Source organism: Lolium rigidum, chromosome 3 (genome assembly GCF_022539505.1).
Source record: "Lolium rigidum isolate FL_2022 chromosome 3, APGP_CSIRO_Lrig_0.1, whole genome shotgun sequence".
Classification (NCBI taxonomy): Eukaryota; Viridiplantae; Streptophyta; class Magnoliopsida; order Poales; family Poaceae; genus Lolium; species Lolium rigidum.
In genome coordinates, this window is record NC_061510.1 from 138,266,547 (window position 1) to 138,279,861 (window position 13,315).

The 13,315-nt window shown below is 43.2% G+C and overlaps 1 protein-coding gene across 1 annotated transcript; it reads left to right on the top strand.

Annotated features, from left to right (window-relative positions):
• The first annotated feature begins 12,077 nt into the window (after nt 1–12,077).
• On the top strand, nt 12,078–13,006 carry LOC124698281 (60S ribosomal protein L10-like). Its single transcript, XM_047230780.1, has 3 exons — nt 12,078–12,364; nt 12,490–12,571; nt 12,670–13,006. The coding sequence occupies exons 1-3, from the start codon at nt 12,078–12,080 to the stop codon at nt 12,748–12,750; spliced, it is 450 nt and encodes a 149-aa protein (XP_047086736.1). The 3' UTR covers nt 12,751–13,006.
• Nucleotides 13,007–13,315: the final 309 nt, after the last annotated feature.

Consider the following 13,315-nt stretch of genomic DNA (forward strand, 5'->3'; position numbering starts at 1 on the left):
AGCACAAAATATTGCTGGTCTCTAAAGTCTAGATATTTTCTGGTAAAAGTGTTTGAACAATAAGGAGCCAGTGTAGAGTCTTATAATGCTTGCAATATGTTCTTATGTAAGTTTTGTTGTACCGGTTCATACTTGTGTTTGCTTCAAACAACCTTGCTAGCCAAAGCCTTGTACTGAGAGGGGATGCTTCTCGTGCATCCAAAACCTTGAGCCAAAACCTATGCCATTTGTGTCCACCATAACTACCTACTATGTGGTATTTCTCTACCATTCCAAGTAAATTGCTTGCATGCTACCTTTAAAATTTCATTCTTTGTCTTTGCAATATATAGCTCATGAGAAAATAGCTTAAAAACTATTGTGGTATTGAATATGTCGCTTATGTATCTTATTTCTTTTAAGTTGCTTGTTGAGCGGTAACCATGTTTCTGGGGACGCCATCAAATTTTACACCTTTGTTGAATATCATGTGAGTTGCTATGCATGTTCGTCTTGTGTGAAGTAAGAGTGATTTGTCATGATTAATTGGTTTGAGTATGCATATTGTTAGATAAGAACATTGGGCCGCCAACCAAAGCCATGTATCATGGTGGAAGTTTCAGTTTGGACATTAATCCTCAATGTCTTATGAGAATATTATCTGTTGTTGAATGCTTAAGCATTAAAGAGGAGTCCATTATCTGTTTTCTATGTTGTCCCGGTATGGATGTCCTCAAGTTGAGATCTATCAAAATCGAGAAATCAAATGCAATTTATCTCCTTGGACCTTTGTACAGGTGACATAGAGGTACCCCTTTATGACACTTGGTTGAAACATATGTAATGCAATGATAATCCATGGAAATCCGAGCTAATTAGGACAAGGTGCGAGCACTATTGGTATTCGATGCATGAGGCTTGCAACTTATAGGATGTTTTATGCATAACACATATGAATTATTACTACCGTTGACAAAATTGTTTCCATGTTTTCAAAATAAAAAGCTCTAGCACATGAGTAATCCCTGCTTCCCTCTGCGAAGGGCCTTTCTTTTACTTTATGTTGGGTCAGTTTACCTACTTCTTTCTGTCTTAGAAGCAAACACTTGTGTCAACTGTGTGCATTGATTCTTACATACTTGCTTATTTGCATTCATCATATTACTTTGTGTTGAAAATTATCCATGAGATATACATGTTGAAGTTGAAAGCAACTGCTGAAACTTATATCTTTCTTTGTGTTGCTTCAAAACCTTCTATTAAGAATCTATTGCTTTATGAGTTAACTCCTGATACGTCTCAAACGTATCTATAATTTCTAATGTTCCATGCTAGTTTTATGACAGTACCTACATGTTTTGTTCACACTTTATATCATTTTGATGCATTTTCTGGAACTACCCTATTAACGAGATGCCGAAGTGCCAGTTCCTGTTTTCTGCTGTCTTTGGTTTCAGAAATCTTACACAGGAAATATTCTCGGAATTGGACAAAATTAATGCCCACGATCTTATATTTCACGGAAGCTTCCAGAGAGCCAGAGAGGGACAAGAGGGGAGCCCTGGGGGCCCCACCCCACATGGCGGCGCGACCAAGGGGGGGGGGGCGCCAGCCTATGGGGGGCCACCCCCTGGCTCCTCCGAGGCTACCCTTCCGCCTATATATTCTCTCCGCCTCGAAAACCCTAAAAACATAAGCCACGATACGAGAAAAGTTCCAGAGCCGCCGCCATCGCGAAGCCAAGATTCGGGGGACAGAAGTCTCTGTTCCGGCACGCCGCCGGGACGTGGAATTGCCCCCGGAAGGCATCTCCATCGACACCACCGCCATCTCCATCGCCGCTGCTGTCTCCCATGATGAGGAGGGAGTAGTTCTCCCCCGAGGCTAAGGGCTGTACCGGTAGCTATGTGGTTCATCTCTCTCTCCCATGGTGTGATCTTTATGTGATCATGAGCTTTGTAGCACTATTAATCTATGTGCTACTCTAGTGATGTTATTAAAGTAGTCTATTCCTCCTCCATGATGTAATGTTGACAGTGTGTGCATCATGTAGTACTTGGCGTAGGTTATGATTGTGATCTCTTGTAGATTATGAAGTTAACTATTACTATGATAGTATTGATGTGATCTATTCCCCCTTTCATAGCTTAAAGGTGACAAGTGTGTATGCTATGTTAGTACTCGGTCTAAATTGCAACGGTCTATTATGCACTCTAGAGGTTACTTAAATATGAATTCCGAATGTTGTGGAGCTTGTTTACTCCGGCTTGAGGGAGCTCTTGTGGCCCTACACAATGAATGGAGTTTTTTATCCAACAAGAGAGTGTTGAAGTAGCATAAGAGAAGAGATCTTATTTATTTATGTGATCATTGTTGAGAGTGTCCACTAGTGAAAGTATGATCCCTAGGCCTTGTTTCCAAATATCGAATCACCGTTTATTTACTGTTCTACTGCATGTTTACTTGCTGCCATATTTATTTCAGATTGTTATTACCACTCATATTCATCCATATTACTTGTATTTCACTATCTCTTCGCCGAACTAGTGCACCTATACATCTGACAAGTGTATTAGGTGTGTTGGGGACACAAGAGACTTCTTGTATCGTAATTGCAGGGTTGCTTGAGAGGGATATATTTGACCCCTACCTCCCTGAGTTCAATAAAACTTGGGTGATTCACTTAAGGGAAACTTGCTGCTGTTCTACAAACCTCTGCTCTTGGAGGCCCAACACTGCCTACAGGAATAGAAGCGTGCGTAGACATCAAGCTATTTTATGGCGCCGTTGCCGGGAGGTAAGGTAAAAGGTATTCACATCCTCCGACTACTAAGCTATTTCCTAGCGCTGTTGCCGGTGTGTGAGTGCTCGAAGCTATTTCCTTTAGATCCTGCAATTGCATCTTTTTGTTTCTTGTTTTTATTTCACTAGTTAGGCTTAATGGAAAACAACAAAAATATTAGAGATCTTTATAGTATTTATCTTGAGTTAGGACATGAGGTGTTTGAAGAGAAAATTAAAAAAACCTATGGAGCTTTATATGCATGCTAATAGCAATGTTATTAGCATGAACTCTTTGAACACTATTATTGCTAATTCTATGGAAGAATTTAAGCTTGGGGAAGCTGGTTGTGATATTTTTAGTCCCCCAAGTTTTGAGGAGAAAATTTTCTTTGATGATACTTTGCCTCCCATTTATGATGATTATAATGATAGTGGTATTTTGGTGCCACCTACTATGGAGGATAAATTTTATTATGAATATACTATGCCTCCTATATTTGATGATGAGAATAATAATGATAGCTACTTTGTTGAATTTGCTCCCACTACAATTAATAAGAATGACTATGCTTATGTTGGGAGTAGTAATTATTCTATGCATGAGACTCATGATAAGAATGCTTTATGTGATAGTTATATTGTTGAGTTTGTTCATGATGCTACTGGAAATTATTATGAGAGACGAAAATATGGTTGTCGAAATTTTAATGGTACTAAAACACCTCTCTATATGCTGAAAATTTTGAAGTTACTTGTGTTTTATCTTCCTATGCTTGTCACTTTGTTCTACATGAATTTATTTGTGTACAAAATTCCTTTTCATAGGAAGTGGGTTAGGCTTAAATTTGTTTCATACTTGCTTTTTGATGCTCTCTTTGCTTCAACTCTCATCCTTATGCGAGTGCATCATTAAAATTACTGAGCCCATCTTAATGGCTATAAAGAAAGCACTTCTTGGGAGATAACCCATGTATTATTTTACTACAGTAATTTTGTTTTATATTTGAGTCTTGGAAGTTGTTACTACTGTAGAAACCTCTCCTTATCTTTATTTTATTGCATTGTTGTGCCAGGTAAAGTCTTTGATAGTAGGATTGATACTAGATTTGGATTACTGCGCAGAAATAGATTTCTTACTGTCACGAAATTGAGCAGCCCCGTCTGTAGGTAACTCAGAAAAATCTGCCAATTTACGTGCGTGATCCTCAGATATGTACGCAACTTTCATTCAATTTGAGCATTTTCATCTGAGCAAGTTAAGTGCCCCTGAAAAAATCGTCTTTACGGACTGTTCTGTTTTGACAGATTCTGCCTTTTATTTCGCATTGCCTCTTTTGCTATGTTGGATGGATTTATTTGTTCCATTAACTTTTAGTAGCTTTGTGCAATGTCCAGAAGTGTTAAGAATGATTATGTCACCTCTGAATATGTGAATTTTTGATTATGCACTAACCCTCTAATGAGTTTGTTTTGAGTTTGGTGTGGAGGAAGTTTTCAAGGATCAAGAGAGGAGGATGATACAATATGATCAAGAAGTGTGAAAAGTCTAAGCTTGGGGATGCCCCTGTGGTTCATCCCGGCATATTTCAAGAAGACTCAAGCATCTAAGCTTGGGGATGCCCAAGGCATCCCCTTTTTCATCGACAACTTATCAGGTCACCTCTAGTGAAACTATATTTTTATTCCGTCACATCTTATGTACTTTACTTGGAGCGTCTGTGTGCTTTTATTTTCGTTTTGTTATTTTCATTCTCTTAACAAATTCATTCTTGTGTGGGAGAGAGACACGCTCTGCTCATTCATATGAACACTGGTGTTCTTAGCTTTACTCTTAATGTTCATGGCGAAGGTTGAAACTGCTTCGTTCATTGTTATATGGTTGGAAACAGAAAATGCTTCATGTGGTAATTGGTATAATGTCTTGAATAATTTGATACTTGGCAATTGTTGTGCTCATATAGATCATGTTTAAGCTCTTGCATCATGTACTTTGTACCTATTAATGAAGAACTACATAGAGCTTGTTAAAATTTGGTTTGCATGATTGGTCTCTCTAGAGTCTCGATATTTTCTGGTTAAGGTGTTTGAACAACAAGGAAAACGATGTAGAGTCTTATAATGCTTGCAATATGTTCTTATGTAAGTTTTGATGTATCATTTTATACTTGAGTTTGCTTCAAACAACCTTGCTAGCCTAGCCTTGTATTGAGAGGAATTCTTCTCGTGCATCCAAATCCTTGAGCCAAAAACTATGCCATTAGTGTCCACCATACCTACCTACTACAAGGTATTTCTCTGCCATTCCAAAGTAAATTACTTGAGTGCTACCTTTAAAATTCCATTCCTTGTCTTTGCAATATATAGCTCATGGGAAAATAGCCTTAAAAACTATTGTGGTAAAGAATATGTAGCTATGTATCTTATTTCTTATAAGTTGCTTGTTGAGCGGTAACCATGTTTCTGGGGACACCACCAACTATTACACCTTTGTTGAATATCATGTGAGTTGCTATGCATGTTCATCTTGTCTGAAGTAAGGGTGATTTATCATGATCAAATGGTTTGAGTATGCATATTGTTAGAGAAGAACATTGGGCCGCTAACTAAAGCCATGAATCATGGTGGAAGTTTCAGTTTGGACATCAATCCTCAATCTCTTATGAGAATATTACCTGTTGTTGAATGCTTATGCATTAAAGAGGAGTCCATTACCTGTTGTCTATGTTGTCCCGGTATGGATGTCTAAGTTGAGAATAATCAAAAGCGAGAAATCCGACGCGAACTTTCTCCTTAGACCTTTGTACAGGCGGCATAGAGGTACCCCTTTGTGACACTTAGTTGAAACATATGTTATGCAATGATAATCCATGTAAATCCAAGCTAATTAGGACAAGGTGCGAGCACTATTGGTAATCTATGCATGAGGCTTGCAACTTATAAGATGTCTTATACATAACACATATGATTTATTACTACCGTTGACAAAATTGTTTCTATGCTTTCAAAATAAAAGCTCTAGCACAAAAATAGTAATCCATGCTTCCCTCTGCGAAGGGCCATTCTTTTACTTTATGTTGAGTCAGTTTACCTACTTCTTTCTATCTTAGAAGCAAACACTTGTGTCAACTGTGTGCATTGATTATTACATGTTTACCTATTGCACTTGTTATATTGCTTTATGATGACAACTATCCATGAGATATACATGTTACAAGTTGAAAGAAATTGCTGAAACTTAATCTTCCTTTGTGTTGCTTCAAAACTCTCTACTATGATAGTATTGATGTGATCTATTCCCCCTTTCATAGCTTAAAGGTGACAGTGTGTATGCTATGTTAGTACTCGGTCTAAATTGCAACGGTCTATTATGCACTCTAGAGGTTACTTAAATATGAATTCCGAATGTTGTGGAGCTTGTTTACTCCGGCTTGAGGGAGCTCTTGTAGCCCTACACAATGAATGGAGCTTGTTATCCAACAAGAGAGTGTTGAAGTAGCATAAGAGAAGAGAACTTATTTATTTATGTGATCATTGTTGAGAGTGTCCACTAGTGAAAGTATGATCCCTAGGCCTTGTTTCCAAATATCGAATCACCGTTTATTTACTGTTCTTTTGCATGTTTACTTGCTGCCATATTTATTTCAGATTGTTATTACCACTCATATTCATCCATATTACTTGTATTTCACTATCTCTTCGCCGAACTAGTGCACCTATACATCTGACAAGTGTATTAGGTTTGTTGGGAACACAAGAGACTTCTTGTATCGTAATTGCAGGGTTGCTTGAGAGGGATATCTTTGAACTCTACCTCCCTGAGTTCGATAAACCTTGGGTGATTCACTTAAGGGAAACTTGCTTCGCTGTTCTACAAACCTTTGCTCTTGGAGGCCCAACATTGTCTACAGGAATAGAAGCGTGCGTAGACATCAACTCCTATGCAAGACTTATTGATGCTTGTCTTGAAAGTACTATTCATGAAAAGTCTTTGCTATATGATTCAGTTGTTTAGTCATTATCTTTACCATTGTTTTGAATCACTTCATTCATCTCATATGCTTTACAATAGTATGATCAAGATTATGTTAGTAGCATGTCACTTCAGAAATTATTCTTGTTATCGTTTACCTACTCGAGGGCGAGTAGGAACTAAGCTTGGGGATGCTTGATACGTCTCCAACGTATCTATAATTTCTGATGTTCCATGCTAGTTTTATGACAATACCTACATGTTTTGTTCACACTTTATATCATTTTGATGCATTTTCCGGAACTAACCTATTAACAAGATGCCGAAGTGTCAGTTCCTGTTTTCTGCTGTTTTTGGTTTCAGAAATCTTACACAGGAAATATTCTCAGAATTGGACAAAATTAATGCCCACGATCTTATATTTCACGGAAGCTTCCAGAGAGCCATAGAGGGACCAGAGGGGAGCCCTGGGGGCCCCACCCCACATGGCGGCGCGGCCAAGGGGGGGCGCCAGCCTATGGGGGGCCACCCCCTGGCTCCTCCGAGGCTGCCCTTCCGCCTATATATTCTCTCCGCCTCGAAAACCCTAAAAACATAAGCCACGATACGAGAAAAGTTCCAGAGCCGCCGCCATCGCGAAGCCAAGATTCGGGGGACAGAAATATCTGTTCCGGCACGCCGCCGGGACGGGGAATTGCCCTCGGAAGGCATCTCCATCGACACCACCGCCATCTCCATCGCCGCTGCTGTCTCCCATGATGAGGAGGGAGTAGTTCTCCCCCGAGGCTAAGGGCTGTACCGGTAGCTATGTGGTTCATCTCTCTCTCCCATGGTGTGATCTTTATGTGATCATGAGCTTTGTATCACTATTAATCTATGTGCTACTCTAGTGATGTTATTAAAGTAGTCTATTCCTCCTCCATGATGTAATGTTGACAGTGTGTGCATCATGTAGTACTTGGCGTAGGTTATGATTGTGATCTCTTGTAGATTATGAAGTTAACTATTACTATGATAGTATTGATGTGATCTATTCCCCCTTTCATAGCTTAAAGGTGACAGTGTGTATGCTATGTTAGTACTCGGTCTAAATTGCAACGGTCTATTATGCACTCTAGAGGTTACTTAAATATGAATTCCGAATGTTGTGGAGCTTGTTTACTCCGGCTTGAGGGAGCTCTTGTAGCCCTACACAATGAATGGAGCTTGTTATCCAACAAGAGAGTGTTGAAGTAGCATAACAGAAGAGAACTTATTTATTTATGTGATCATTGTTGAGAGTGTCCACTAGTGAAAGTATGATCCCTAGGCCTTGTTTCCAAATATCGAATCACCGTTTATTTACTGTTCTTTTGCATGTTTACTTGCTGCCATATTTATTTCAGATTGTTATTACCACTCATATTCATCCATATTACTTGTATTTCACTATCTCTTCGCCGAACTAGTGCACCTATACATCTGACAAGTGTATTAGGTTTGTTGGGAACACAAGAGACTTCTTGTATCGTAATTGCAGGGTTGCTTGAGAGGGATATCTTTGAACTCTACCTCCCTGAGTTCGATAAACCTTGGGTGATTCACTTAAGGGAAACTTGCTGCTGTTCTACAAACCTTTGCTCTTGGAGGCCCAACATTGTCTACAGGAATAGAAGCGTGCGTAGACATCAACTCCTATGCAAGACTTATTGATGCTTGTCTTGAAAGTACTATTCATGAAAAGTCTTTGCTATATGATTCAGTTGTTTAGTCATTATCTTTACCATTGCTTTGAATCACTTCATTCATCTCATATGCTTTACAATAGTATTGATCAAGATTATGATGGTAGCATGTCACTTCGGAAATTATCCTTGTTATCGTTTACCTACTCGAGGGCGAGTAGGAACTAAGCTTGGGGATGCTTGATACGTCTCAAACGTATCTATAATTTCTTATGTTCCATGCTAGTTTTATGACAATACTCACATGTTTTATATACACTTTACATCATTTTGATGCATTTTCCGGCACTAACCTATTAACAAGATGCCGAAGCGCCGGTTCTCGTTTTCCGCTGTTTTTGGTTTCAGAAATCTTACATAGGAAATATTCTCGGAATTGGACGAAACAAAAGCCCACAGTCTTATTTTCCACGGAGCCTTCCAGAAGTCCGAAGAGGAGACGAAGAGGGGACGCGAGGCGGCCACACCCTAGGGGGGCGCGGCCCCACCCCTGGCCGCGCCACCCTATGGGGTGGGCCCCTCGGCTGCCCCCCGACTCTGCCCCTTCGCCTATTTATTCTCTCCGTCGCAAAAACCCTAGCACCGAGAGCCACGATACGAGAAAACATACTGTGACGCCGTCGCCGCCAATCCCATCTCGCGGGATTCAGGAGATCGCCTCCGGCACCCTGCCGGAGAGGGGAATCATCACCGGAGGACTCTACATCATCATGCCCGCCTCCGGATTGATGCGTGAGTAGTTCATCCTTGGACTATGGGTCCATAGCAGTAGCTAGATGGTTGTCTTCTCCTCTTGTGCTATCATGTTTAGATCTTGTGAGCTGCCTAACATGATCAAGATCGTCTATTTGTAATGCTACATGTTGTGTTTGTTGGGATCCGATGAATATGGAATACTATGTCAAGTTGATTATTGATCTATCATATATTTGTTGTTTATGATCTTGCATGCTCTCCGTTGCTAGTAGAGGCTCTGGCCAAGTTGATACTCGTAACTCCAAGAGGGAGTATTTATGCTCGATAGTGGGTCCATGCCTCCATTGAATCTGGGACAGTGACAGAAAGTTCTAAGGTTATGGATGTGCTGTTGCCACTAGGGATAAAACAACAATGCTTTGTCTAAGGATATTTGTATTGTTTACATTACGCAAAGTACTTAATGCAGTTGTCTGTTGTTTGCAACTTAATACTGGAAGGGGTGCAGATACTAAACCGAAGGTGGACTTTTTAGGCATAGATGCATGCTGGATAGCAGTCTATGTTATTTGTCGTAATGCCCTAAGTAAATATCATATTAGTCATCATGATATGTATGTGCATTGTTATGCCCTCTCTATTTGTCAATTGCTCAACTGTAATTTGTTCACCCAACATGCTATTTATCTTATTGGAGAGACACCACTAGTGAACTGTGGACCCCGGTCCATTCTTTTACATCTGAAATACAATCTACTGCAATCTCTGTTCTCTGTTGTTCTTCGCAAACAAACATCATTCTCCACACCATACATTTAATCCTTTGTTTACAGCAAGCCGGTGAGATTGACAACCTCACTGTTAAGTTGGGGCAAAGTATTTTGATTGTGTTGTGCAGGTTCCACGTTGGCGCCGGAATCCCTAGTGTTGCGCCGCACTACACTCCTCCACCAACAACCTTCACGTGGCCTTCATCTCCTACTGGTTCGATAACCTTGGTTTCTTTCTGAGGGAAAACTTGCTGCTGTGCGCATCACACCTTCCTCTTGGGGTTCCCAACGGACGTGTGCATCACGCGCCATCAGGCACTTTTTAGAGTCCGTATTGAAGGGGGAAAGGCCTTTTAGGGTTTGGTTCGGCCATCATACATATGGTTGGCCGAAACCCCACCTTTTCCTCCTTTAAATACCCCCATAGCCATCACGTTTAGACTCGGATTTTGATTAGACTAAAAGTTAGCCATTGCTGCAACTCTCGTGTACTTCTTTTGAGGCCAACGCCCAGAACAAGACCGACTATTCGGAATCCCACCTTTTTAATAAATTTTTCATCTTTCATCCGCAATATTCTGATTGCAATATTAGTTCTTACTTGTTCTCGATTTCAGGTATGAATTAAGACCCTCGCTGGTCAGGCTGATCGTGCATCCGCAAGATCAATAACTCCCGGAGATTGTCCTAGCGATTGCATTGGCGCACGAGCTTTGCACATGTAGTCGGATCGTCAAGCACGAACTCCACCAACAAATCGATATATCCTCGTCTCATCGAAAGATCGGCCACCTTTGCCCTATCATCACCTCCCACAGAGTTTGCACATCCCAGGCTCTGGCAGGGTGTCTGACGATAGCCCAACGAGCTTGGAGGATGCCAAACGCCCGCTCGACATCTTTCCGGGCTGCCTCCTGCTCTTTGGCAAACCTTGCCTCCTGCTCTGAGTTGGGTTTTCGGATTGTCTTCACGAGTGTAGCCCAAGGTGGATAGATACCATCAGCAAGGTAGTACCCCTTGGTGTAGTGGTGGCCATTGATCTCAAAATCCACATCAGGAGACTGACCGTACGCTAGCCTATCAAACACCGGAGAGCGCTGCAGCACATTGATGTCATTGTGCGAGCTAGCCATTCCGAAGAATGAGTGCCAAATCCATGTGTCATGTGAAGCAACAACTTCAAGAATGACTGTGCACCCCTCAGAATGGCCGATGTATGCCCCTGCCAACTAAAGGGGCAGTTCTTGCACTCCCAGTGCATGCAGTATATGCTACCAAGCATCACAGGAAATCCCTGGAAGCGTTGATTGACAACAGACGAGCTGTGTCCTCTGCATTAGGTTGCTGGAGGTACTGTTCTCCGAACGAACCGATCACTGCTCTGTAGAACCTGTACATCGCTTCCAAGCCGGTAAACTCACTCACGCGAGTGTACTCATCTACGAAATCGCCGGCAACGCCATATGCGAGCATCCTAATCGCTGCCGTGCATTTCTGGTACGAAGAGAGGCCTACCTTGCCAATTGCATCCACTTTCGCGCAGAAGTAGTCGTCGTCGCTGTCCACCATGATCTACAGATGAAAAGGAACAAATTTTAGATCGCCCATTTCATCGAACACCTCGCAGGCGGAGGCCATCCAATGCGTCCGTAGGGACCTGCAGGCCTTGGCCGTCTCGGCCGACTTGCGGTCTGGAAACACGGTGCACGAGAGCTCACCTCCGGCGGCAACGGCGCAACTGCGAACGGCGGGAGGTCTCGCGACGGTGAGAGGACAACAGCGACGGCGACGGCGTCCTCCGACTCTGCTACGACGCGGCGAAAGCAGCGCGGGGCCGCGACCTATGCTTCCGCCCCGCTTGCCGGCGTCTCGACGACGGTGGCCGGCGTCGACGCCGCTCCCAAATCGCCGGTCCTTGGATGGCGGCGGAGCGGCGGGAGATGTGTGCGACGGGTTTGTGTTTTGGGAGACAGAAAGGCGGGCCAGGGGCGGACAAGCGTAGGACGCGAGCGACCAGCCTTCGGCGTCCGCGGGCACGCAAACTCGTCCCAGATTTGGTCCGGGTTTGGGTCGTCGTCCCGGACGCCGCGGCCATCCGTTTTTGGGATGGATCCGCGCGCTGGACCGTGTTTTTGTCCGGTTGGACCCATCCACATGGCCAAGCACGCCGGCAAGGACGCCTTCCACCTCCGCGTGCGCGCGCACCCCTACCACGTCCTCCGCATCAACAAGATGCTCTCCTGCGCCGGCGCCGACCGGCTCCAGACGGGCATGCGCGGCGCCTTCGGCAAGCCCACGGGGATGTGCGCCAGGGTGCACATCGGCCAGGTGCTGCTCTCCGTGCGCTGCCGCGACGTGCACGCGGGGCACGCGCAGGAGGCGCTGCGCCGGGCCAAGTTCAAGTTCCCCGGACGACAGAGGGTCATCGTCAGCGGCAAATGGTATGCCGCCCGGCCCCGGTCTACTTTAAATTTTGAATTTGAATTGTACGGGCCCGATCGAACGCTACTTCTGAAGCCCGGTTGGAGAATAGATCTTGACCGTTTCTTGTTCTTCTTGCGTCCAGGGGCTTCACAAAGTTTAAGCGCCAAGAGTATCTCAGGCTCAGGAGCGAGGGCCGCATCGTCGCCGATGGTGTCAACGCCAAGGTACCAACATTTCTCCCAAATTTGATCTTTCTTTTGTATAGTCGTTGAACGTAGGCAAAACTGTTGATGCGATACCGCAATTCGTTTTGTCTGTGCAGTTGCTCAGTTGGCATGGGTCGCTCGAGGGTCGCCAGAGGGGCAGAGGTGTCTTTCCACCCTCCACCGTAGGATCGGCTTGAAGATTCATTCAAAACAGGACGTGTCAGCCTTCCATGGAGCCCTGAGTATTACCACTGTCATGAGCGGGCAAATATTTACGATGGAGTATATGCCAGTACTAGCTCAAGTTTGCAGCACGCCTTACCGACCTGTTTAGCCGTTAAACATGTTGCCAGCTTGGTTATTCATAAATAAAGGCGCTTTGGTTTGTAAACAGGATTCCATGTGTATTACACCAGTTTCAAGAAAGTTGTCATACTTTACCTAGTTTATCTTTCTTCAAATAGCCTTTCGCCCCGCTTTATAACAAAGCAACCATCACCCTCCCCTCTATGCATAGTTCAAATGTAAGAATAAGATGCACGGATAGGGTGCGATTGTGGAGCAAAGTCCATATGCTTTCTATTGATAGAGCTCCAAACTTTTCATATTTGATTGAATGGTTGTGGTCAAGTAGTAAAATTTGTGTTTGCAGAGATTTTGTTCCCTATGGAACACTAGAGACATGGGGAAAAGGATACAGAGGAAGAGATAACAGACACCGAAAAGGCTAACAGCTTACTTGCAAATAAATGGGACCGGGCT

Bases quoted from the DNA above. Each gene is read 5' to 3' on its own strand.
- LOC124698281 (XM_047230780.1), top strand. From the start codon at position 12,078: ATGGCCAAGCACGCCGGCAAGGACGCCTTCCACCTCCGCGTGCGCGCG. The intron at 12,365-12,489 runs GTATGCCGCCCG...TCTTGCGTCCAG, and splicing joins GTCATCGTCAGCGGCAAATG to GGGCTTCACAAAGTTTAAGC. The intron at 12,572-12,669 runs GTACCAACATTT...TTGTCTGTGCAG, and splicing joins CCGATGGTGTCAACGCCAAG to TTGCTCAGTTGGCATGGGTC.